At 41.3% G+C, this 23,664-nt stretch overlaps 1 protein-coding gene across 3 annotated transcripts in view; it reads left to right on the top strand.

The window, feature by feature from the left end:
* The window catches only part of Sans (SAM_USH1G_HARP domain-containing protein Sans), a 201,120-nt gene that overhangs the window by 163,088 nt on the left and 14,368 nt on the right, over positions 1–23,664 (top strand). For 2 of the 3 annotated variants that reach the window (XM_071656087.1, XM_071656086.1), the window contains exons 6-7: positions 7,911–8,034; positions 9,960–10,134. In XM_071656087.1, the coding sequence (XP_071512188.1) occupies positions 7,911–8,034; positions 9,960–10,134 (299 nt within the window). The remainder of the gene's footprint in view (positions 1–7,910; positions 8,035–9,959; positions 10,135–23,664) is intronic. The other variant, XM_071656088.1, reaches the window with a different exon arrangement.

Here is a 23,664-nt window from a genome sequence, read left to right as displayed (position 1 = left end):
CGACCAAAACACCCTATATCTGCCACTCTATCATCAAACACATTCAACAAACCTTCAAAATACTCACTCCATCTCCTTCTCACATCACCACTACTTGTTATCACCTCCCCATTTGCGCCCTTCACTGAAGTTCCCATTTGCTCCCTTGTCTTACGCACTTTATTTACCTCCTTCCAGAACATCTTTTTATTCTCCCTAAAATTTAATGATACTCTCTCACCCCAACTCTCATTTGCCCTTTTTTTCACCTCTTGCACCTTTCTCTTGACCTCCTGTCTCTTTCTTTTATACATCTCCCACTCAATTGCATTTTTTCCCTGCAAAAATCGTCCAAAAGCCTCTCTCTTCTCTTTCACTAATACTCTTACTTCTTCATCCCACCACTCACTACCCTTTCTAATCAACCCACCTCCCACTCTTCTCATGCCACAAGCATCTTTTGCGCAATCCATCACTGATTCCCTAAATACATCCCATTCCTCCCCCACTCCCCTTACTTCCATTGTTCTCACCTTTTTCCATTCTGTACTCAGTCTCTCCTGGTACTTCCTCACACAGGTCTCCTTCTCAAGCTCACTTACTCTCACCACCCTCTTCACCCCAACATTCACTCTTCTTTTCTGAAAACCCATACAAATCTTCACCTTAGCCTCCACAAGATAATGATCAGACATCCCTCCAGTTGCACCTCTCAGCACATTAACATCCAAAAGTCTCTCTTTCGCACGCCTGTCAATTAACACGTAATCCAATAACGCTCTCTGGCCATCTCTCCTACTTACATAAGTATACTTATGTATATCTCGCTTTTTAAACCAGGTATTCCCAATCATCAGTCCTTTTTCAGCACATAAATCTACAAGCACTTCACCATTTCCATTTACAACACTGAACACCCCATGTATACCAATTATTCCCTCAACTGCCACATTACTCACCTTTGCATTCAAATCACCCATCACTATGACCCGGTCTCGTGCATCAAAACCACTAACACACTCATTCAGCTGCTCCCAAAACACTTGCCTCTCTTGATCTTTCTTCTCATGCCCAGGTGCATATGCACCAATAATCACCCACCTCTCTCCATCAACTTTCAGTTTTACCCATATTAATCGAGAATTTACTTTCTTACACTCTATCACATACTCCCGCAACTCCTGTTTCAGGAGTATTGCTACTCCTTCCCTTGCTCTTGTCCTCTCACTAACCCCTGACTTTACTCCCCAGACATACCCAAACCACTCTTCCCCTTTACCCTTGAGCTTCGTTTCACTCAGAGCCAAAACATCCAGGTTCCTTTCCTCAAACATACTACCTATCTCTCCTTTTTTCACATCTTGGTTACATCCACACACATTTAGGCACCCCACTCTGAGCCTTCGAAGAGGATGAGCACTCCCCGCGTGACTCCTTCTGTTTCCCATTTTAGAAAGTTAATACAAGGAGGGGAGGATTTCTGGCCCCCCGCTCCCGTCCCCTCTAGTCGCTTTCTACGACACGCGAGGAATACGTGGGAAGTATTCTTTCACCCCTATCCCCAGGGATAATATACATACATATATACATATACACATACACACACATACACATACACATACATACGCACATATACACACACACACACATACATATATATACATATGAGAAATGTAAGAAACAATTTAGAAAACTGAAACTTCTAGCTTTAAATGAATGAAAAAAAAGAATGTCACATAATGGTTCAACCTCTGGCTATGGAAAAAAGGAAATGTATAATTTATTTACACAAACGTCAATAGCAGTTCTCATCAATTTTACCACTGTATCAATAAGCTTCAATGTCTAAGCTACATTTTTCTCCAATTTCACTATTTTCCTTCACATTTTCAATTGTGTCTGAAGGTTCTACTTCAAGAGTGATTGTTTTTCCAGTAAGGGTCTTCACATCTTGGTTACATCCACACACATTTAGGCACCCCACTCTGAGCCTTCGAGGAGGATGCTTTACTTGTGGTGCTGACTTCCCTCTTTAAATTTGATATATATATATATATATATATATATATATATATATATATATATATATATATATATATATATATATATATATATATATATTATCCCTGGGGATAGGGGAGATAGAATACTTCCCACGTATTCCCTGCGTGTCGTAGAAGGCGACTAAAAGGGGAGGGAGCGGGAGGCTGGAAATCCTCCCCTCTCTTTTTTTTTCCAAAAGAAGAAACAGTGAAGGGGGCCAGGTGAGGATATTCCCTCAAAGGCCCAGTCATCATCCTCTGTTCTTAACGCTACCTCACTAATGCGGGAAATGGCGATTAGTATAAAAAAAAAAGAAAAAAAAAAAAAAATATATATATATATTTCTTTCTTTCTTTCATACTATTCGCCATTTCCCGCATTAGCGAGGTAGCGTTGAGAACAGAGGACTGGGCCCTTGAGGGAATATCCTCACCTGGGCCCCTTCTCTGTTCCCTCTTTTGGGGAAAAAAAAAAAAAAAAAAAAAAAAAAAAAAAAGTGAGAGGGGAGGATTTCCAGCCCCCCGCTCCCTCCCCTTTTAGTCGCCTTCTACGACACGCAGGGAATACGTGGGAAGTATTCTTTCTCCCCTATCCCCAGGGATAGTATATATATATATATATATATATATATATATATATATATATATATATATATATATATATATATATGTATATATATATATATCTTCTTTCTTTTAAACTATTCGCCATTTCCCGCGTTAGCGAGGTAGCGCTAAGAACAGAGGACTGGGCCTTTTTTGGAATATCCTCACCTGGCCCCCTCTGTTCCTTCTTTTGGAAAATTGAAAAAAAAAAAAACCGAGAGGGGAGGATTTCCAGCCCCCCGCTCCCTCCCCTTTTAGTCGCCTTCTACGACACGCAGGGAATACATGGGAAGTAGTCTTAATCCCCTATCCTCAGGGATAATATATATATATATGTGAGAAATACTTAGAAAAGCAAATGGATTTGTATGTAGCATTTATGGATCTGGAGAAGGCATATGATAGAGTTGATAGAGATGCTCTGTGGAAGGTATTAAGAATATATGGTGTGGGAGGCAAGTTGTTAGAAGCAGTGAAAAGTTTTTATCGAGGATGTAAGGCATGTGTATGTGTAGGAAGAGAGGAAAGTGATTGGTTCTCAGTGAATGTAGGTTTGCGGCAGGGGTGTGTGATGTCTCCATGGTTGTTTAATTTGTTTATGGATGGGGTTGTTAGGGAGGTGAATGCAAGAGTTTTGGAAAGAGGGGCAAGTATGAAGTCTGTTGGGGATGAGAGAGCTTGGGAAGTGAGTCAGTTGTTGTTCGCTGATGATACAGCGCTGGTGGCTGATTCATGTGAGAAACTGCAGAAGCTGGTGACTGAGTTTGGTAAAGTGTGTGAAAGAAGAAAGTTAAGAGTAAATGTGAATAAGAGCAAGGTTATTAGGTACAGTAGGGTTGAGGGTCAATTCAATTGGGAGGTGAGTTTGAATGGAGAAAAACTGGAGGAAGTGAAGTGTTTTAGATATCTGGGAGTGGATCTGGCAGCGGATGGAACCATGGAAGCGGAAGTGGATCATAGGGTGGGGGAGGGGGCGAAAATTCTGGGAGCCTTGAAGAATGTGTGGAAGTCGAGAACATTATCTCGGAAAGCAAAAATGGGTATGTTTGAAGGAATAGTGGTTCCAACAATGTTGTATGGTTGCGAGGCGTGGACTATGGATAGAGTTGTGCGCAGGAGGATGGATGTGCTGGAAATGAGATGTTTGAGGACAATGTGTGGTGTGAGGTGGTTTGATTGAGTAAGTAACGTAAGGGTAAGAGAGATGTGTGGAAATAAAAAGAGTGTGGTTGAGAGAGCAGAAGAGGGTGTTTTGAAATGGTTTGGTCACATGGAGAGAATGAGTGAGGAAAGATTGACCAAGAGGATATATGTGTCGGAGGTGGAGGGAACGAGGAGAAGAGGGAGACCAAATTGGAGGTGGAAGGATGGAGTGAAAAAGATTTTGTGTGATCGGGGCCTGAACATGCAGGAGGGTGAAAGGAGGGCAAAGAATAGAGTGAATTGGAGCGATGTGGTATACCGGGGTTGACGTGCTGTCAGTGGATTGAATCAAGGCATGTGTATGGGGGTGGGTTGGGCCATTTCTTTCGTCTGTTTCTTTGCGCTACCTCGCAAACGCGGGAGACAGCATCAAAGCAAAAAAAAAAAATATATATATATATATATATATATATATATATATATATATATATATATATATATATATATATATATATATATATATATATTCTTAAGAGTCCACAGGGAAAATGAAACACAATAAGATCCCAAGTGCACTTTTGTGTAATAATCAGATCATCAGGGGAGACACAAGAGAGAAATATAACAGTCAGTTGATATACAATGAAGAGACATAGCTAGTACTCCATATGGTAAACATCTGATTGTCCAAGACAGACAACGAGCGTATCATAAACTTATTATTTTACAAATTTTATCAACAATAAAGTTATCCAATTTGTATAAAACATCACTGATATTAAGATTATAATTCTTTTTGTATTTGATGGTAGAAGATTCAATGATGTTTCTCGTAATAGAGTTAAAGTTAATAACTGAGATTAACGTAATTAAACAAGGCATTTGATTTTTGTCCCATTCTTGTACTATATTTATGTTGCTTAAGTCTAACAGAAAGATCTTTACCAGTCTGCCCAACATAAAACTTATCACAATTTCTACATGGCACTTTATAGATGCACCCAGGAGAATTTTCTGGTGAATTCCTGATTAAGATATTCTTTATAGTATTATTGTTGCTGGAGGCAACATTTACAATAAAGGATTTAAGCAACATGGGAAGTAAAGTAGAATTATTATTAAAAGGGAGAACTAAAAGATTCTTGGTGTCAATGGGAGGTTTGGGCTCAACTCTATAAAATGATTTCTTTGCTAACTTAAGGGATTTATCAATGAAAGATCTAGGGTACTTTAACTTAGATCCAATAGAATATATCTTCTCAAACTCATCATCAATAAACTTTGGACTGCAAATACATAATGCCCTAAGGAACATAGATTGAAATGATGATAATTTAACTGTCATGTTGAGATTAGTATTAATGGTAGGTTTTCTGTATATGCTAAACTTAAACTTCTTTCCTTGCCTTTGGATCACACAATCTAAAAATGGTAACATACCATTATTTTCATTTTCTACAGTAAATTTGATGGAAGGTACTAAATTGTTAAGTGAGGGGAGAGATATTTGTAAATTTTCATTTGTTGGCCTTTAGTAATTTTGTTTCTAAAAATTCCATATAAAGATTACTTGGTACAGGTGAAAGAGGGTTACCCATTGCCATACCAAATTTTTTAGCATAATGATCTCCATTGAATTGAAATACACAGTCTTTTATACACAATTTTATCAGTTCAGTGAAAACAGACTTTGAAACAGGGAAATGAATATCATCCAAGACATCAAATAAATATTCTAAAAGGTCATCAAGTGGAACTTTTGTGGAAAGTGAAGAAACATCAAAGCTAACTAGTTTAAAATCAAAATTAACATTGATATTGTTTAGCTTGTTGACTAAATCTACATTACATAATATATATTGAACTGTGAGGCATTACTCACTATATATTGTAATGTGAGGCATTACTCACTATATATTGTAATGTGAGGCATTACTCACTATATATTGTAATGTGAGGCATTACTCACTATATATTGTAATGTGAGGCATTATTCAACATATAGGTTTTGACATACTTGATCACCGTTTCCCTTGTTAGCGAGGCAGCTTCGGGAACAGATGTAGGAAGGCTCCATTCGCTCACATCTATTCTCCATCATGTTATGTGTATTGCATTAGTCAAAATATCATCAGTACTAGTGGCAGCAAAGAGCCTCATCTTTTTTATTCATAATTACAGCTTGGTTGTTCTTCCCTGAGGCTTTCTCATTCATAATATGATCCATATGTTGCCTTTGGTGCAGTGACCACACCTGAGAAGCATTAGCCACCTCAGATCTGTGATGTTAATAGCCTACCAAACATTCCTTCATCCATTCTCTTGAAGGTGATTTTAATATATGCCAAGAGGCAGTTTACCTCCTTTAACAAGTCTCTTGATGTGTAGCTTAGGTTGCATTAAAGGCTTAGTGTCAACACGTGGATCTCTTTTACATGATGATTCCTGTAAGTATGTACTGGAGCCTTGTTTCACGGAGGCCCATCCCATCCTCAATACCTTGCTTGAATTGGAACTTATCATCCATTTATCAAAGAAGCTTCGGAGTTGGTCCAGGTCCCCAGACCGTTGCTTTCATTTTACATTTCCCTTCTGACCTTGTCATCTATCTTCAGACATGTTAGGTACAAGACTATAGTTGTCCACGAACTCAAGGCTAAACAAAAGGCCAAGAGCCCTGTGGCACTCCTTTAGTTACCTCAGCACATTTTGAGGATGAGCCTCTTACTTGTGTCCTGTGTTCCCCTCCACTTGGGTAATCCAGTGTAGGAGATATCCATTTATTATTGCCTGTAATAGATCATCCTCTGGTGGGGTACAGTATTAAGGCCTTTCTTGTAGTGTAGGAAAATACAGCATAGACTTCCTTCTCTGTGGTGTATGAACAAGGTCACTTTGCCAGAGAATCTAGGAGGTTTCTGAAATATATTCTCTTTCGTCTGAAAATGTGGTGTCTCCAAGTTAAAAGGTTTCCCCGTGTTAGATAGGCATTCCCTCATTTTTCTCATTATCTTGTCAATGTTTTATGCACCACATGAGTTAATGAAACAGGCAGTTCACTACACTTTCCCAGTCCCTTTCCATAAAGATAGGCACAACATCTGCCCCCTCCCACGTCTATAAAGCCATCCCTTCCTGTACTGTCCTGCTGATCAGTAGTTTCAGAGGCCCAGCATGTGCATCTGTATTATTCAGGATATGGGCAGACTTCAGCAGCTTCATTGGCGATCTTATGTGTGTCAAGTTATCGTGATAGCCTCATGTTATCATTTCAGTTGATCTTCTTCCCCTTCCCCCTGTCTCTTACTAGTGTATTATTACCCCCTACCATGTGTGTGTGTGTGTGTGTGTGTGTGTTTGAGCTGAGTCATATGCTTGCCTCCTTCCAAGACATAGCTTCACCACTGACCGGCCATCAGCCATCAACCTTGTTGATAATAGCCATTGCCTTTTCCATAAGCTCAAATACCAAGTATTTTTCTTACAGTTGTAGGAAGTAAGGTAAGTGCTTCTTCAGTCTGCTGCTCGATCAGCTGCATCTAAGTATTTTGAACCACAACTTCACCTCTCATGTAGTACATTTTTTGATGTCTTACTCATACAAAGCTGACACTTGTCACTTGCTCTGCATATTGGACTGAGGATTGGAGGATTACTGCCATCAGTCATGATTATCAGCATCACAGCTTCACAACTCTAATGACTTAAAAGTGGACTTTGAGCAATAATGACTCAAAAATGGACTTTGATTGCTCACAGTCAGTTTTCTTCCCTAATTAGTAAATGACTTTAAAGGACATCTTTAGAAAATTAACTTTATCAGGAGCCCTGCTTTATTTCTTATAACCACATGTGGGTGTTTAATTACTGAAGATGACAGCTGATTGGTAAAAGATATGTCACATGAGAAATATTATCATTAAAACAATATTCTCAGAATTAATTCTGGTTGCATTGTTTGCTGAAAAAGATTTGAGACTGTGTGAGCTTGCAGGTGGAGGTCAAAGTGACTACAAACATTTTCTGTGAACTGATTGATTGTGTGTACATAATTATTAAAAGGTTTTACAGAGTTGGTGAACAGAGACCATATCCCTTTGAATGCATCACTAACTTTACTCTTTACTGGGATCCTCACAGGTGCGAGAGACGGAATCGGATGGCAAGAGATCAGTTCGCAACCTGTCAGGTCTGCGTCGTGACTCTGAGATTATGTTTGTGCCAAGTGGCAGCTTGAGCAGCACCAACAGTGAGTCACCCAGATGTATGTGTTGTGCTGTTTGTTCGTCCTGTGTTGTCACACACACTCTCACCCTTCACAACTCAGAAGTTTGCCGTCTATATTATGTACATTTTTGTTCGTATTGATTTTTTTTAAATCTTTTAATTCATGTTATAGAGACAGCATTCTTTTTTCAGGGAAAATAGCTTGAACAACTGTTGAAAACTATTATACAATCATCTTGTCAGTATGTGATATATGAGACTCGCATATTAGGTGTAAGATTAGACCTTCAGTAATTCCATCTGTATTGTGTCTTCGTAAGCATACTGTTTACTGATACAAATATCTGAGTATCTTTTTGAAACAGTGTATTACTTGATTCTAGCAAGGTATTTCCATCACTTCCTCATCAGTGCAATGTTTTCTCTGTTCTGTGACCTTTACGCCTATGTAATATATCCTTTCCATATCAGTTTTACTTTACAAACTTTACGAGTACATCCATTAAGATGATCCTCCCACAGTTATAAACCATCATTTAACCTGTCCATCTTAATTATAGCCTTTGTTAATTTCATTTTTCCTCATTCCATTTCAGTATTACATCCTTGCCGGATCCACCTCTCATATCACCACCTCTTCATAATGTCTCATTTCCCTCTTGTCTTGTGTCTTGCTTTCTTTACTTCCTGAACTCTACTTCAGTTTGTGAAACATTCAGACAGCTGGTCTATTGTTCAACATGTATATATTTCAGGAAAATGATAATAACGTAGAGTCATTTCTTCTGATAGCTGAAATTTTTCCATTCATTACTCTCAAGAGGAACCCACACACTTTGTTTCCCTTCCTTGAGTGTTTTCATGTGAGGGCTTTTATGATACCAGTTCTGCTCCAGTTGCAGGTGATTTACTTGCTTGGCACCACATTTTTTTTATGTCTGTCAAGAAGAACTGCTTCATGCGATGGATGATTACATATAATTTCATACATTTCTTAAGCAAGCAACGATCAGTTTACTCGGTAGGAAATGAAAACTATGTCTGTTTTGAACTTGTCCTTACATTTTCAAGATAAATAAATGAATAAAAACATTAATTTCCAAATTTGAGATTTGACCAGGGAAACATTACTCTTGAGCTATTTGTATTTTGTCTTTGAAATAAGAAATATTATTAGTACCCTGATTATATTGAAGATTAAAAGCACACTATACTTAAACCCCCCAAAATTTCCAAGACTGGCATTTTTTTATTTAGTTGAGTTATGGATTTCATCGTCACCAATACAATTGCCCCAGAGCATAAAGTTACAATAGCTGTAGATTAGCAGGCTGGCAAAACTGTGTGCGTTAAACCATCATGTTCCATTGTCACCATTGCTCTGAAGTCCTGTTTTCCTGATGCACAGTATTCGTACATACACTTAACCAAAAAAGTACCTTCTCTACCACTGACAAACTAGCCTTCATCGTTCTATCACATATGTTGACTTGTGTGTGGAAAAACTGCCTCAGTTCTTATGTCGGTGGTTAGACAGTGTACACTGGTGTGTTTGTATGTGTTTGTTTATTATGTGCAATAGATAACCCATGTTAGGTATTTATATGATTATTTATGGCACTGCTTGAGTGCACAGTGGAATTGTAAAGCTTTTATTTTCAAATTACATGAGAGATAGACAATCTGAAAATTTTGCTGACTGAATAAATTGAAGTAATATCTTATGTACAAAAAAACCATCAACAGGTGCACAAAAAGACATCAAAAGGTGTTGTACAGAAAGACATCAACAGGTGTTGAACAGAAAGACATCAACATGTGTTGTACAGAAAGACATCAACAGGTGTTGAACAGAAAGACATCAACATGTGTTGTACAGAAAGACATCAACAGGTGTTGTACAGAAAGACATCAACAGGTGTTATACAGAAAGAGATCAACAGGTGTTCTCACTCGTTGTAGGTGGTAAGAGAGGGAAGCTGACTGATGTGTTTCAAACCAGTGATGGTGAGGATGGTGGGGCACCCATACATCGGACGTTGAGCCAACCAGACTTCCTGTATGATGGAGTAGAACCCAACATGCAGCCTCGAGGATCTCTCTTCGCTCGACCAGGTTTTGGTTCTGTTGCCTTCAGGTTAGTAGTCCTAAACTTGTCCTTTATGAAAACAAAGCTTTGTAGATTTGCAGGTACTTAGAAGGACCCTTCAAAATGTCATTGCTCTGAATTCTGTTTGGTTCTTCAATATCATAATTATATATTTCCCCATGAGTTTTACTGTGTATATTTCATGATTATAACTACAAAGACTGTTGTTAGTAGACTGTGCCTGCTTGTGGTAAGTAGACTGTGCCTGCTTGTGGATAGTAGACTGTGCCTGCTTGTGGTAAGTAGACTGTGCCTGCTTGTGGATAGTAGACTGTTCCTACTTGTGGTTAGTAGACTGTGTCTTTGTTTGTGATTAGTAGACATGCAGGGAATACGTGGGAAGTGTTCTTTCTCCCCTATCCCCAGGGGTATATATATATATATATATATATATATATATATATATATATATATATATATATATATATATATATATGGATGTTTATGGATGGGGTTGTTAGGGAGGTGAATGCAAGAGTCCTGGAAAGAGGGGCAAGTATGAAGTCTGTTGGGGATGAGAGAGCTTGGGAAATGAGTCAGTTGTTGTTCGCTGATGATACAGCGCTGGTGGCTGATTCATGTGAGAAACTGCAGAAGCTGGTGACTGAGTTTGGTAAAGTGTGTGGAAGAAGAAAGTTAAGAGTAAATGTGAATAAGAGCAAGGTTATTAGGTACAGTAGGGTTGAGGGTCAAGTCAATTGGGAGGTGAGTTTGAATGGAGAAAAACTGGAGGAAGTGAAGTGTTTTAGATATCTGGGAGTGGATCTGTCAGCGGATGGAACCATGGAAGCGGAAGTGGATCATAGGGTGGGGGAGGGGGCGAAAATTTTGGGAGCCTTAAAAAATGTGTGGAAGTCGAGAACATTATCTCGGAAAGCAAAAATGGGTATGTTTGAAGGAATAGTGGTTCCAACAATGTTGTATGGTTGCGAGGCGTGGGCTATGGATAGAGTTGTGCGCAGGAGGATGGACGTGCTGGAAATGAGATGTTTGAGGAAAATGTGTGGTGTGAGGTGGTTTGATCGAGTAAGTAACGTAAGGGTAAGAGAGATGTGTGGAAATAAAAAGAGCGTGGTTGAGAGAGCGGAAGAGGGTGTTTTGAAATGGTTTGGGCACATGGAGAGAATGAGTGAGGAAAGATTGACCAAGAGGATATATGTGTCGGAGGTGGAGGGAACGAGGAGAAGAGGGAGACCAAATTGGAGGTGGAAAGATGGAGTGAAAAAGATTTTGTGTGATCGGGGCCTGAACATGCAGGAGGGTGAGGGGAGGGCAAGGAATAGAGTGAATTGGAGCGATGTGGTATACAGGGGTTGACGTGCTGTCAGTGGATTGAATCAAGGCATGTGAAGCGTCTGGGGTGGACCATGGAAAGCTGTGTAGGTATGTATGTTTGCGTGTGTGGACGTGTGTATGTACATGTGTATGGGGGGGGTTGGGCCATTTCTTTCGTCTGTTTCCTTGCGCTACCTCGCAAACGCGGGAGACAGCGACAAAGTATAAAAAAAAAAAAAAAATATATATATATATATATATATATATATATATATATATATATATATATATATATATATATATATATATATATATATATGATGGATTGCGCAAAAGATGCTTGTGGCATGAGAAGAGTGGGAGGTGGGTTGATTAGAAAGGGTAGTGAGTGGTGGGATGAAGAAGTAAGAGTATTAGTGAAAGAGAAGAGAGAGGCATTTGGACGATTTTTGCAGGGAAAAAATGCAATTGAGTGGGAGATGTATAAAAGAAAGAGACAGGAGGTCAAGAGAAAGGTGCAAGAGGTGAAAAAAAGGGCAAATGAGAGTTGGGGTGAGAGAGTATCATTAAATTTTAGGGAGAATAAAAAGATGTTCTGGAAGGAGGTAAATAAAGTGCGTAAGACAAGGGAGCAAATGGGAACTTCAGTGAAGGGCGCAAATGGGGAGGTGATAACAAGTAGTGGTGATGTGAGAAGGAGATGGAGTGAGTATTTTGAAGGTTTGTTGAATGTGTTTGATGATAGAGTGGCAGATATAGGGTGTTTTGGTCGAGGTGGTGTGCAAAGTGAGAGGGTTAGGGAAAATTATTTGGTAAACAGAGAAGAGGTAGTGAAAGCTTTGCGGAAGATGAAAGCCGGCAAGGCAGCAGGTTTGGATGGTATTGCAGTGGAATTTATTAAAAAAGGGGGTGACTGTATTGTTGACTGGTTGGTAAGGTTATTTAATGTATATATGACTCATGGTGAGGTGCCTGAGGATTGGCGGAATGCGTGCATAGTGCCATTGTACAAAGGCAAAGGGGATAAGAGTGAGTGCTCAAATTACAGAGGTATAAGTTTGTTGAGTATTCCTGGTAAATTATATGGGAGGGTATTGATTGAGAGGGTGAAGGCATGTACAGAGCATCAGATTGGGGAAGAGCAGTGTGGTTTCAGAAATGGTAGAGGATGTGTGGATCAGGTGTTTGCTTTGAAGAATGTATGTGAGAAATACTTAGAAAAGCAAATGGATTTGTATGTAGCATTTATGGATCTGGAGAAGGCATATGATAGAGTTGATAGAGATGCTCTGTGGAAGGTATTAAGAATATATGGTGTGGGAGGAAAGTTGTTAGAAGCAGTGAAAAGTTTTTATCGAGGATGTAAGGCATGTGTACGTGTAGGAAGAGAGGAAAGTGATTGGTTCTCAGTGAATGTAGGTTTGCGGCAGGGGTGTGTGATGTCTCCATGGTTGTTTAATTTGTTTATGGATGGGGTTGTTAGGGAGGTAAATGCAAGAGTTTTGGAAAGAGGGGCAAGTATGAAGTCTGTTGGGGATGAGAGAGCTTGGGAAGTGAGTCAGTTGTTGTTCGCTGATGATACAGCGCTGGTGGCTGATTCATGTGAGAAACTGCAGAAGCTGGTGACTGAGTTTGGTAAAGTGTGTGGAAGAAGAAAGTTAAGAGTAAATGTGAATAAGAGCAAGGTTATTAGGTACAGTAGGGTTGAGGGTCAAGTCAATTGGGAGGTGAGTTTGAATGGAGAAAAACTGGAGGAAGTGAAGTGTTTTAGATATCTGGGAGTGGATCTGGCAGCGGATGGAACCATGGAAGCGGAAGTGGATCATAGGGTGGGGGAGGGGGCGAAAATTCTGGGGGCCTTGAAGAATGTGTGGAAGTCGAGAACATTATCTCGGAAAGCAAAAATGGGTATGTTTGAAGGAATAGTGGTTCCAACAATGTTGTATGGTTGCGAGGCGTGGGCTATGGATAGAGTTGTGCGCAGGAGGATGGATGTGCTGGAAATGAGATGTTTGAGGACAATGTGTGGTGTGAGGTGGTTTGATCGAGTGAGTAACGTAAGGGTAAGAGAGATGTGTGGAAATAAAAAGAGCGTGGTTGAGAGAGCAGAAGAGGGTGTTTTGAAGTGGTTTGGGCACATGGAGAGAATGAGTGAGGAAAGATTGACCAAGAGGATATATGTGTCGGAGGTGGAGGGAACGAGGAGAAGAGGGAGACCAAATTGGAGGTGGAAAGATGGAGTGAAAAAGATTTTTTGTGATCGGGGCCTGAACATGCAGGAGGGTGAAAGGAGGGCAAGGAATAGAGTGAATTGGAGCGATGTGGTATACCGGGGTTGACGTGCTGTCAGTGGATTGAATCAAGGCATGTGAAACGTCTGGGGTAAACCATGGAAAGCTGTGTAGGTATGTATATTTGCGTGTGTGGATGTATGTATATACATGTGTATGGGGGGGGGGGGGTTGGGCCATTTCTTTCGTCTGTTTCCTTGCGCTACCTCGCAAACGCGGGAGACAGCGACAAAGTATAAAAAAAAAAAAAAAAATATATGATATATATATATAATGTATATATTCCCTAGGGATAGGGGAGAAAGAATACTTCCCACGTATTCCCTGCGTGTCGTAGAAGGCGACTAAAAGGGAAGGGAGCAGGGGGTTGGAAATCCTCCCCTCGTTTTTTGTTTTTTTTTTCTTTTTTTCCAAAAGAAGGAACAGAGAAGAGGGCCAGGTGACGATATTCCCTCAAAGGCCCAGTCCTCTGTTCTTAACGCTACCTCGCTATCGCGGGAAATAGCAAATAGTATGAAAAAAACAAAATATATATATATATATATATATATATATATATATTTTTATATTTTTTATTTTTATTTTGCTTTGTCGCTGTCTCCCACGTTTGTGAGGTAGCGCAAGGAAACAGACGAAAGAAATGGCCCAACCCACCCCCATACATAATGTATATACATACACGTCCACACACGCAAATATACATACCTATACATCTGAGTGTACACATATATATACACACACAGACACATACATATATACCCATGCACACAATTCACACTGTCTGCCTTTATTCATTCCCATCGCCACCTCGCCACACATGGAATACCGTCCCCCTCCCCCCTCATGTGTGCGAGGTAGCACTAGGAAAAGACAACAAAGGCCCCATTCGTTCACACTCAGTCTCTAGCTGTCATGCAATAATGCCCGAAACCACAGCTCCCTTTCCACATCCAGGCCCCACACAACTTTCCATGGTTTACCCCAGACGCTTCACATGCCCTGATTCAATCCACTGACAGCACGTCAACCCCGGTATACCACATCGATCCAATTCACTCTATTCCTTGCCCGCCTTTCACCCTCCTGCATGTTCAGGCCCCGATCACACAAAATCTTTTTCACTCCATCTTTCCACCTCCAATTTGGTCTACCACTTCTCCTCGTTCCCTCCACCTCCGACACATATATCCTCTTGGTCAATCTTTCCTCACTCATTCTCTCCATGTGCCCGAACCATTTCAAAACACCCTCTTCTGCTCTCTCAACCACGCTCTTTTTATTTCCACACATCTCTCTTACCCTTACATTACTTACTCGATCAAACCACCTCACACCACATATTGTCCTTAAACATCTCATTTCCAGCACATCCCCCCTCCTGCGCACAACTCTATCCGTAGCCCACGCCTCGCAATCACACAACATTGTTGGAACCACTATTCCTTCAAACATAGCCAGTTTTGCTTTCAGAGATAATGTTCTTGACTTCCATACATTCTTCAAGGCTCCCAGGATTTTTGCCCCCTTCCCCACCCTATGATTCACTTCCACTTCCATGGTTCCATCCGCTGCCAGATCCACTCCCAGGTATCTAAAACACTTTACTTCCTCCAGTTTTTCTCCATTCAAACTTACCTCCCAATTGACTTGACCCTCAACCCTACTGTACCTAATAACCTTGCTCTTATTCACATTTACTCTTAACTTTCTTCTTTCACACACTTTACCAAACTCAGTCACCAGCTTCTGCAGTTTCTCACCAGTTTCGCCACCAGCGCTGTATCATCAGCAAACAACAACTGACTCACTTCCCAAGCTCTCTCATCCCCAACAGACTTCATACTTGCCCCTCTTTCCAAAACTCTTGCATTCACCTCCCTAACAACCCCATCCATAAACAAATTAAACAACTATGGAGACATCACACACCCCTGCCGCAAACCTACATTCACTGAGAACCAATCACTTTCCTCTCTTCCTACATGTACACATGCCTTACATCCTCGATAAAAAGTTTTCACTGCTTCTAACAACTTGCCTCCCACACCATATATTCTTAGTACCTTCCACAGAGCATCTCTGTCAACTCTATCATATGCCTTCTCCAGATCCATAAATGCTACATACAAATCCATTTGCTTTTCTAAGTATTTCTCACACACATTCTTCAAAGCAAACACCTGATCCACACATCCCCTACCACTTCTGAAACCACACTGCTCTTCTGATGCTCTGTACATGTCTTCACCCTCTCAATCAATACCCTCCCATATAATTTACCAGGAATACTCAACAAACTTATACCTCTGTAATTTGAGCACTCACTCTTATCCCCTTTGCCTTTGTACAATGGCACTATGCACGCATTCCGCTAATCCTCAGGCACCTCACCATGAGTCATACATACATTAAATAACCTTACCCACCAGTCAACAATACAGTCACCCCCTTTTTAAATAAATTCCACTGCAATACCATCCAAACCTGCTGCCTTGCCGGCTTTCATCTTCCGCAAAGCTTTTACTACCTCTTCTCTGTTTACCAAATCATTTTCCCTAACCCTCTCACTTTGCACACCACCTCGACCAAAACACCCTATATCTGCCACTCTATCATCAAACACATTCAACAAACCTTCAAAATACTCACTCCATCTCCTTCTCACATCACCACTACTTGTTATACTTATATATTTATTTATTCATTTTTTTTTTTGCTTTGTCGCTGTCTCCCGCGTTTGCGAGGTAGCGCAAGGAAACAGACGAAAGAAATGGCCCAACCCACCCCCATACACACGTATATACAGACGTCCACACTGGCAAATATACTTACCTACACAGCTTTCCATGGTTTACCCCAGACGCTTGACATGCCCTGATTCAATCCACTGACAGCACGTCAACCCCAGTATACCACATCGATCCAATTCACTCTATTCCTTGCCCTCCTTTCACCCTCCTGCATGTTCAGGCCCCGATCACACAAAATCTTTTTCACTCCATCTTTCCACCTCCAATTTGGTCTCCCACTTCTCCTCGTTCCCTCCACCTCCGACACATATATCCTCTTGGTCAATCTTTCCTCACTCATTCTCTCCATGTGCCCAAACCATTTCAAAACACCCTCTTCTGCTCTCTCAACCACGCTCTTTTTATTTCCACACATCTCTCTTACCCTTACGTTTCTTACTCAATCAAACCACCTCACACCACATATTGTCCTCAAACATCTCATTTCCAGCACATCCATCCTCCTGCGCACAACTCTATCCATAGCCCACGCCTCGCAACCATACAACATTGCTGGAACCACTATTCCTTCAAACATACCCATTTTTGCTTTCCGAGATAATGTTCTCGACTTCCACTCATTCTTCAAGGCTCCCAGAATTTTCGCCCCCTCTCCCACCCTATGATCCACTTCCCCTTCCATGGTTCCATCCGCTGCCAGATCCACTCCCAGATATCTAAAACACTTTACTTCCTCCAGTTTTTCTCCATTCAAACTTACCTCCCAATTGACTTGACCCTCAACCCTACTGTACCTAATAACCTTGCTCTTATTCACATTTACTCTTAACTTTCTTCTTTCACACACTTTACCAAACTCAGTCACCTGGGGATAGGGGATAGGGGAGAAAGAATACTTCCCATGTATTGCCTGCGTGTCGTAGAAGGCAACTAAAAGGGAAGCGAGCGGGGGGCTGGAAATCCTCCCCTCTCATTTTTTTCTTTTTTCCAAAAGAAGGAACAGAGAAGGGGGCCAGGTGAGGATATTCCTTCAAAGGCCCAGTCCTCTGTTCTTAATGCTACCTCGCTAATGCGGGAAATGGCAAATAGTATAAAAGAAAAGATATATATATATATATATATATATATATATATATATTTATGGATCTGGAGAAGGCATATGATAGAGTTGATAGAGATGCTCTGTGGAAGGTATTAAGAATATATGGTGTGGGAGGCAAGTTGTTAGAAGCAGTGAAAAGTTTTTATCGAGGATGTAAGGCATGTGTACGTGTAGGAAGAGAGGAAAGTGATTGGTTCTCAGTGAATGTAGGTTTGCAGCAGGGGTGTGTGATGTCTCCATGGTTGTTTAATTTGTTTATGGATGGGGTTGTTAGGGAGGTAAATGCAAGAGTCCTGGAAAGAGGGGCAAGTATGAAGTCTGTTGGGGATGAGAGAGCTTGGGAAGTGAGTCAGTTGTTGTTCGCTGATGATACAGCGCTGGTGGCTGATTCATGTGAGAAACTGCAGAAGCTGGTGACTGAGTTTGGTAAAGTGTGTGGAAGAAGAAAGTTAAGAGTAAATGTGAATAAGAGCAAGGTTATTAGGTACAGTAGGGTTGAGGGTCAAGTCAATTGGGAGGTGAGTTTGAATGGAGAAAAACTGGAGGAAGTGAAGTGTTTTAGATATCTGGGAGTGGATCTGTCAGCGGATGGAACCATGGAAGCGGAAGTGGATCATAGGGTGGGGGAGGGGGCGAAAATTTTGGGAGCCTTGAAAAATGTGTGGAAGTCGAGAACATTATCTCGGAAAGCAAAAATGGGTATGTTTGAAGGAATAGTGGTTCCAACAATGTTGTATGGTTGCGAGGCGTGGGCTATGGATAGAGTTGTGCGCAGGAGTATGGACGTGCTGGAAATGAGATGTTTGAGGAAAATGTGTGGTGTGAGGTGGTTTGATCGAGTAAGTAACGTAAGGGTAAGAGAGATGTGTGGAAATAAAAAGAGCGTGGTTGAGAGAGCAGAAGAGGGTGTTTTGAAATGGTTTGGGCACATGGAGAGAATGAGTGAGGAAAGATTGACCAAGAGGATATATGTGTCGGAGGTGGAGGGAACGAGGAGAAGAGGGAGACCAAATTGGAGGTGGAAAGATGGAGTGAAAAAGATTTTGTGTGATTGGGGCCTGAACATGCAGGAGGGTGAAAGGAGGGCAAGGAATAGAGTGAATTGGAGCGATGTGGTATACAGGGGTTGACGTGCTGTCAGTGGATTGAGTTGGGGCATGTGAAGCGTCTGGGGTAAACCATGGAAAGCTGTGTAGGTATGTATATTTGCGTGTGTGGACGTGTGTATGTACATGTGTATGGGGGGGGGGGGTTGGGCCATTTCTTTCATCTGTTTCCTTGCGCTACCTCGCAAACGCGGGAGACAGCGACAAAGTATAAAAAAAAAAAAAAATATATATATATATATATATATATATATATATATATATATATATATATATATATACCCCTGGGGATAGGGGAGAAAGAATACTTCCCACGCATTCCCGCATGTCATAGAAGGCGACTTAAGGGGACGTGAGCAGGAGGCTAGAAACCCTCCCCTCCTTATATTTTAACTTTCTAAAAGGATAAACAGAAGAAGGAGTCATGCAGGGAGTGCTCATCCTCCTCCAAGGCTCAGATTGGGGTTTCTAAATGTAAGTGGATGTAACCAAGATGAGAAAAAAGGAGAGATAGGTAGTATGTTTGAGGAAAGGAACCTGGATGTTTTGGCTCTGAGTGAAACAAAGCTCAAGGGTAAAGGGGAAAAGTGGTTTGGGAATGTTTTGGGAGTAAAGTCAGGGGTTGGTGAGAGGACAAGAGCAAAGGAAGGAGTAGCACTACTCCTGAAGCAGGAGTTGTGGGAATATGTGATAGAGTGTAAGAAAGTAAACTCTAAATTGATATGGGTAAAACTGAAAGTGGATGAGGAGAGATGGGTGATTATTGGTGCCAGTGCACCTAGTCACGAGAAGAAAGATCATGAGAGGCAAGTGTTTTGGGAGTAGCTGAGTGAGTGTGTTAGCAGCTTTGATGCACAAGACCGGGTTATATTGATGGGTGATTTCAATGCAAATGTGAGTAATGTGGCAGTTGAGGGTATAATTGGTGTACATGGGGTGTTCGGTGTTGTAAATGGAAATGGTGAAGAGCTTGTAGATTTGTGTGTTGAAAAAGGACTGGTGATTGGAAATACCTGGTTTAAAAAGAGAGATATACATAAGTACATATACTTATGTAAGTAGGAGAGATGGTCAAAAAGCATTATTGGATTATGTGTTAATTGATAGGTGCGTGAAAGAGAGACTTTTGGATATTAATGTGCTGAGATGGGCAACTGGAGGGATGTCTGATCATTATCTTGTGGAGACGAAGATGAAGATTTGTAGAGGTTTTCAGAAAAGAAGAGAGAATGTTGGGGTGAAGAGAGTGGTGAGAGTAAGTGAACTTGGGAAGGAGACTTGTGTGAGGAAGTACCAGGAGAGACTGAGTACAGAATGGAAAAAGGTGAGAACAAAGGAGGTAAGGGGAGTGGGGGAGGAATGGGATGTATTTAGGGAAGCAGTGATGGCTTGCGCAAAAGATGCCTGTGGCATGAGAAAGGTGAGAGGTGGGCAGATTAGAAAGTGGTGGGATGAAGAAGCATGAGTGTTAGTGAAAGAGAGGAGAGAAGCATTTGGATGATTTTTCCAGGGAGGTAGTATAAATGACAGGGAGATGTATAAAAGAAAGAGGCAGGAGGTCAAGAGAAAGGTGCAAGAGGTGAGAAAGAGGGCAAATGAGAGTTAGGGTAAGACTCTGAGTATCATTAAATTTTAGGGAGAATAAAAAGATGTTTTGGAAGGAGGTAAATAAAGTGCGTAAGACAAGAGAACAAATGGGAACATCAGTGAAGGGGGCAAATGGGGAGGTAATAACAAGAAGTGGTGAAGTAAGAGGGAAATGAAGTGAGTATATTGAAGGTTTGTTGAATGTGTTTGATGATACAGTGGCAGATATAGGGTGTTTTGGTCGAGGTGGTGTGTGAAGTGAAAGGGTTTGGGAGAATGATTTGGGAAACAGAGAAGAGGTAGTGAAAGCTTTGCAGAAGGTGAAAGCCAGCAAAGTGGCAGGTTTGGATGGTATTGCTGTGGAATCTATTAAAAAAGGGGGTGACAGTATTATTGACTGGTTGGTGAGGATATTCAGTGCATGTATGGTTTATAGTGAAGTGCCTGAGGATTGGCGGAATGCATGCATTGTGCCATTGTACAAAGGCAAAGGGGTTAAAGGCGAGTGTTCAGATTATAGTGGTATAAGTTTGTATAAGCAGTGTGGTTTCAGAAGTGGTAGAGGATGTGTGGATCAGGTGTTTGCTTTGAAGAATGTATGTGAGAAATACTTAGAAAAGCAAATGGATTTGTATGTAGCATTTATGGATCTGGAGAAGGCATATGATAGAGTTGATAGAGATGCTCTGTGGAAGGTATTAAGAATATATGGTGTGGGAGGTAAGTTGTTAGAAGCAGTGAAAAGTTTTTATCGAGGATGTAAGGCATGTGTACGTGTAGGAAGAGAGGAAAGTGATTGGTTCTCAGTGAATGTAGGTTTGCGGCAGGGGTGTGTGATGTCTCCATGGTTGTTTAATTTGTTTATGGATGGGGTTGTTAGGGAGGTGAATGCAAGAGTTTTGGAAAGAGGGGCAAGTATGAAGTCTGTTGGGGATGAGAGAGCTTGGGAAGTGAGTCAGTTGTTGTTCGCTGATGATACAGCGCTGGTGGCTGATTCATGTGAGAAACTGCAGAAGCTGGTGACTGAGTTTGGTAAAGTGTGTGAAAGAAGAAAGTTAGGAGTAAATGTGAATAAGAGCAAGGTTATTAGGTACAGTAGGGTTGAGGGTCAAGTCAATTGGGAGATGAGTTTGAATGGAGAAAAACTGGAGGAAGTGAAGTGTTTTAGATATCTGGGAGTGGATCTGGCAGCGGATGGAACCATGGAAGCGGAAGTGGATCATAGGGTGGGGGAGGGGGTGAAAATTCTGGGAGCCTTGAAGAATGTATGGAAGTCGAGAACATTATCTCGGAAAGCAAAAATGGGTATGTTTGAAGGAATAGTGGTTCCAACAATGTTGTATGGTTGCGAGGCGTGGGCTATGGATAGAGTTGTGCGCAGAAGGATGGATGTGCTGGAAATAAGATGTTTGAGGACAATGTGTGGTGTGAGGTGGTTTGATCGAGTAAGTAACGGAAGGGTAAGAGAGATGTGTGGAAATAAAAAGAGCGTGGTTGAGAGAGCAGAAGAGGGTGTTTTGAAATGGTTCGGGCACATGGAGAGAATGAGTGAGGAAAGATTGACCAAGAGAATATATGTGTCGGAGGTGGAGGGAACGAGGAGAAGAGGGAGACCAAATTGGAGGTGGAAAGATGGAGTGAAAAAGATTTTGTGTGATCGGGGCCTGAACATGCAGGAGGGTGAAAGGAGGGCAAGGAATAGAGTGAATTGGAGCAATGTGGTATACCGGGGTTGACGTGCTATCAGTGGATTGAATCAAGGCATGTGAAGCGTCTGGGGTAAACCATGGAAAGCTGTGTAGGTATGTATATTTGCGTGTGTGGACGTATGTATATACATGTGTATGGGGGCGGGTTGGGCCATTTCTTTCGTCTGTTTCCTTGCGCTACCTCGCAAACGCGGGAGACAGCGACAAAGCAAAAAAAAAAAAAAAAAAAAAAGTTTGTTTAGTATTCCTGGTAAATTATATGGGAGGGTATTGATTGAGAGGGTCAAGGCATGTACAGAACATCAGATTGGGAAAGAGCAGTGTGGTTTCAGAAGTGGTAAAGGATGTGTGGACCAGGTGTTTGCTATGGAGAATGTATGTGAGAAATACTTAGAAAAGCAAATGGATTTGTATGTAGCATTTATGGATCTGGACAAGGCATATGATAGAGTTGATAGAGATGCTGTATGGAAGGTATTATGAGAATATGGTGTGGGAGGTAAGTTGCTAGAAGCGGTGAAAAGATTTTATCGAGGATGTAAGGCATGTGTACGAGTAAGAAGAGAAGAAAGTGATTGGTTCCCAGTGAATGTTGGTTTGTGGCAGAGGTGCTCAATGTCTCCATAGTTGTTTAAATTTGTATATGGATGGGGTTATTATGGAGGTGAATGCAAGAGTTTTGGAGAGAGGGGCAAGTATGCAGTCTGTTGTTTATTGAGAGGGCTTGGGTACTCGGTTGTTGTTCGCTGATGATACGGCACTGGTGGCTGATTTGGGTGAGAAACTGCAGAAGTTGGTGACTGGGTTTGGCAAAGTGTGTGAAAAAAAAAAAAACCAGAGTAAATGTGAATAAGAGCAAGGTCTAATAGGTTTAGTAGGGTTGACAGACAAGTCAATTGGGAGGTAAGTTTGAATGCAGAAAAACTGGAGGAAGTGAAGTGTTTTGGATATCTGGGAGTGGATTTAGCAGTGGATGGAACCATGGAAGCAGAAGTGAGTCACAGGGTGGGGGAAGGGGTGAAAGTTTCTGGGAGCGTTGAAGAATGTGTGGAAAGCGAGAACGTTATCTCGGAGAGCAAAAATTGGTATGTTTTAAGGAATAGTGGTTCCAACAATGTTATATGGTTGTGAGGCGTGGGCTATAGATAGGGTTGTGCTGAGGAGGGTGGATGTGCTGGAAATGAGATGTTTGAGGACAATATGTGGTGTGAGGTGATTTGATCGAGCCACAGACTAAATGTGAACGAATGTGGCCTTTTTTGTCTGTTGCTGGCACTGCCTAGCTGGAGAAGGGGGATGCTATTTTGTATGGTGGGATGGCAACAGGAATGGATAAAGGCATCAAGTATGAATATGTACATGTACATATATTTTTTTTTTTTTTTTTTTTTTATATACTTTGTCGCTGTCTCCCGCGTTTGCGAGGTAGCGCAAGGAAACAGACGAAAGAAGTGGCCCAACCCCCCCCCATACACATGTATATACATACGTCCACACACGCAAATATACATACCTACACAGCTTTCCATGGTTTTCCCCAGACGCTTCACATACCTTGATTCAATCCACTGACAGCACGTCAACCCCGGTATACCACATCGCTCCAATTCACTCTATTCCTTGCCCTCCTTTCACCCTCCTGCATGTTCAGGCCCCGATCACACAAAATCTTTTTCACTCCATCTTTCCACCTCCAAT

The sequence above is a fragment of the Panulirus ornatus genome, chromosome 62 (assembly GCF_036320965.1).
Source record: "Panulirus ornatus isolate Po-2019 chromosome 62, ASM3632096v1, whole genome shotgun sequence".
In the NCBI taxonomy this organism is placed as follows: Eukaryota; Metazoa; Arthropoda; class Malacostraca; order Decapoda; family Palinuridae; genus Panulirus; species Panulirus ornatus.
The sequence above is the reverse complement of the archived record's forward strand: the minus strand, read 5'-3'. Positions and strand labels throughout refer to the sequence as shown.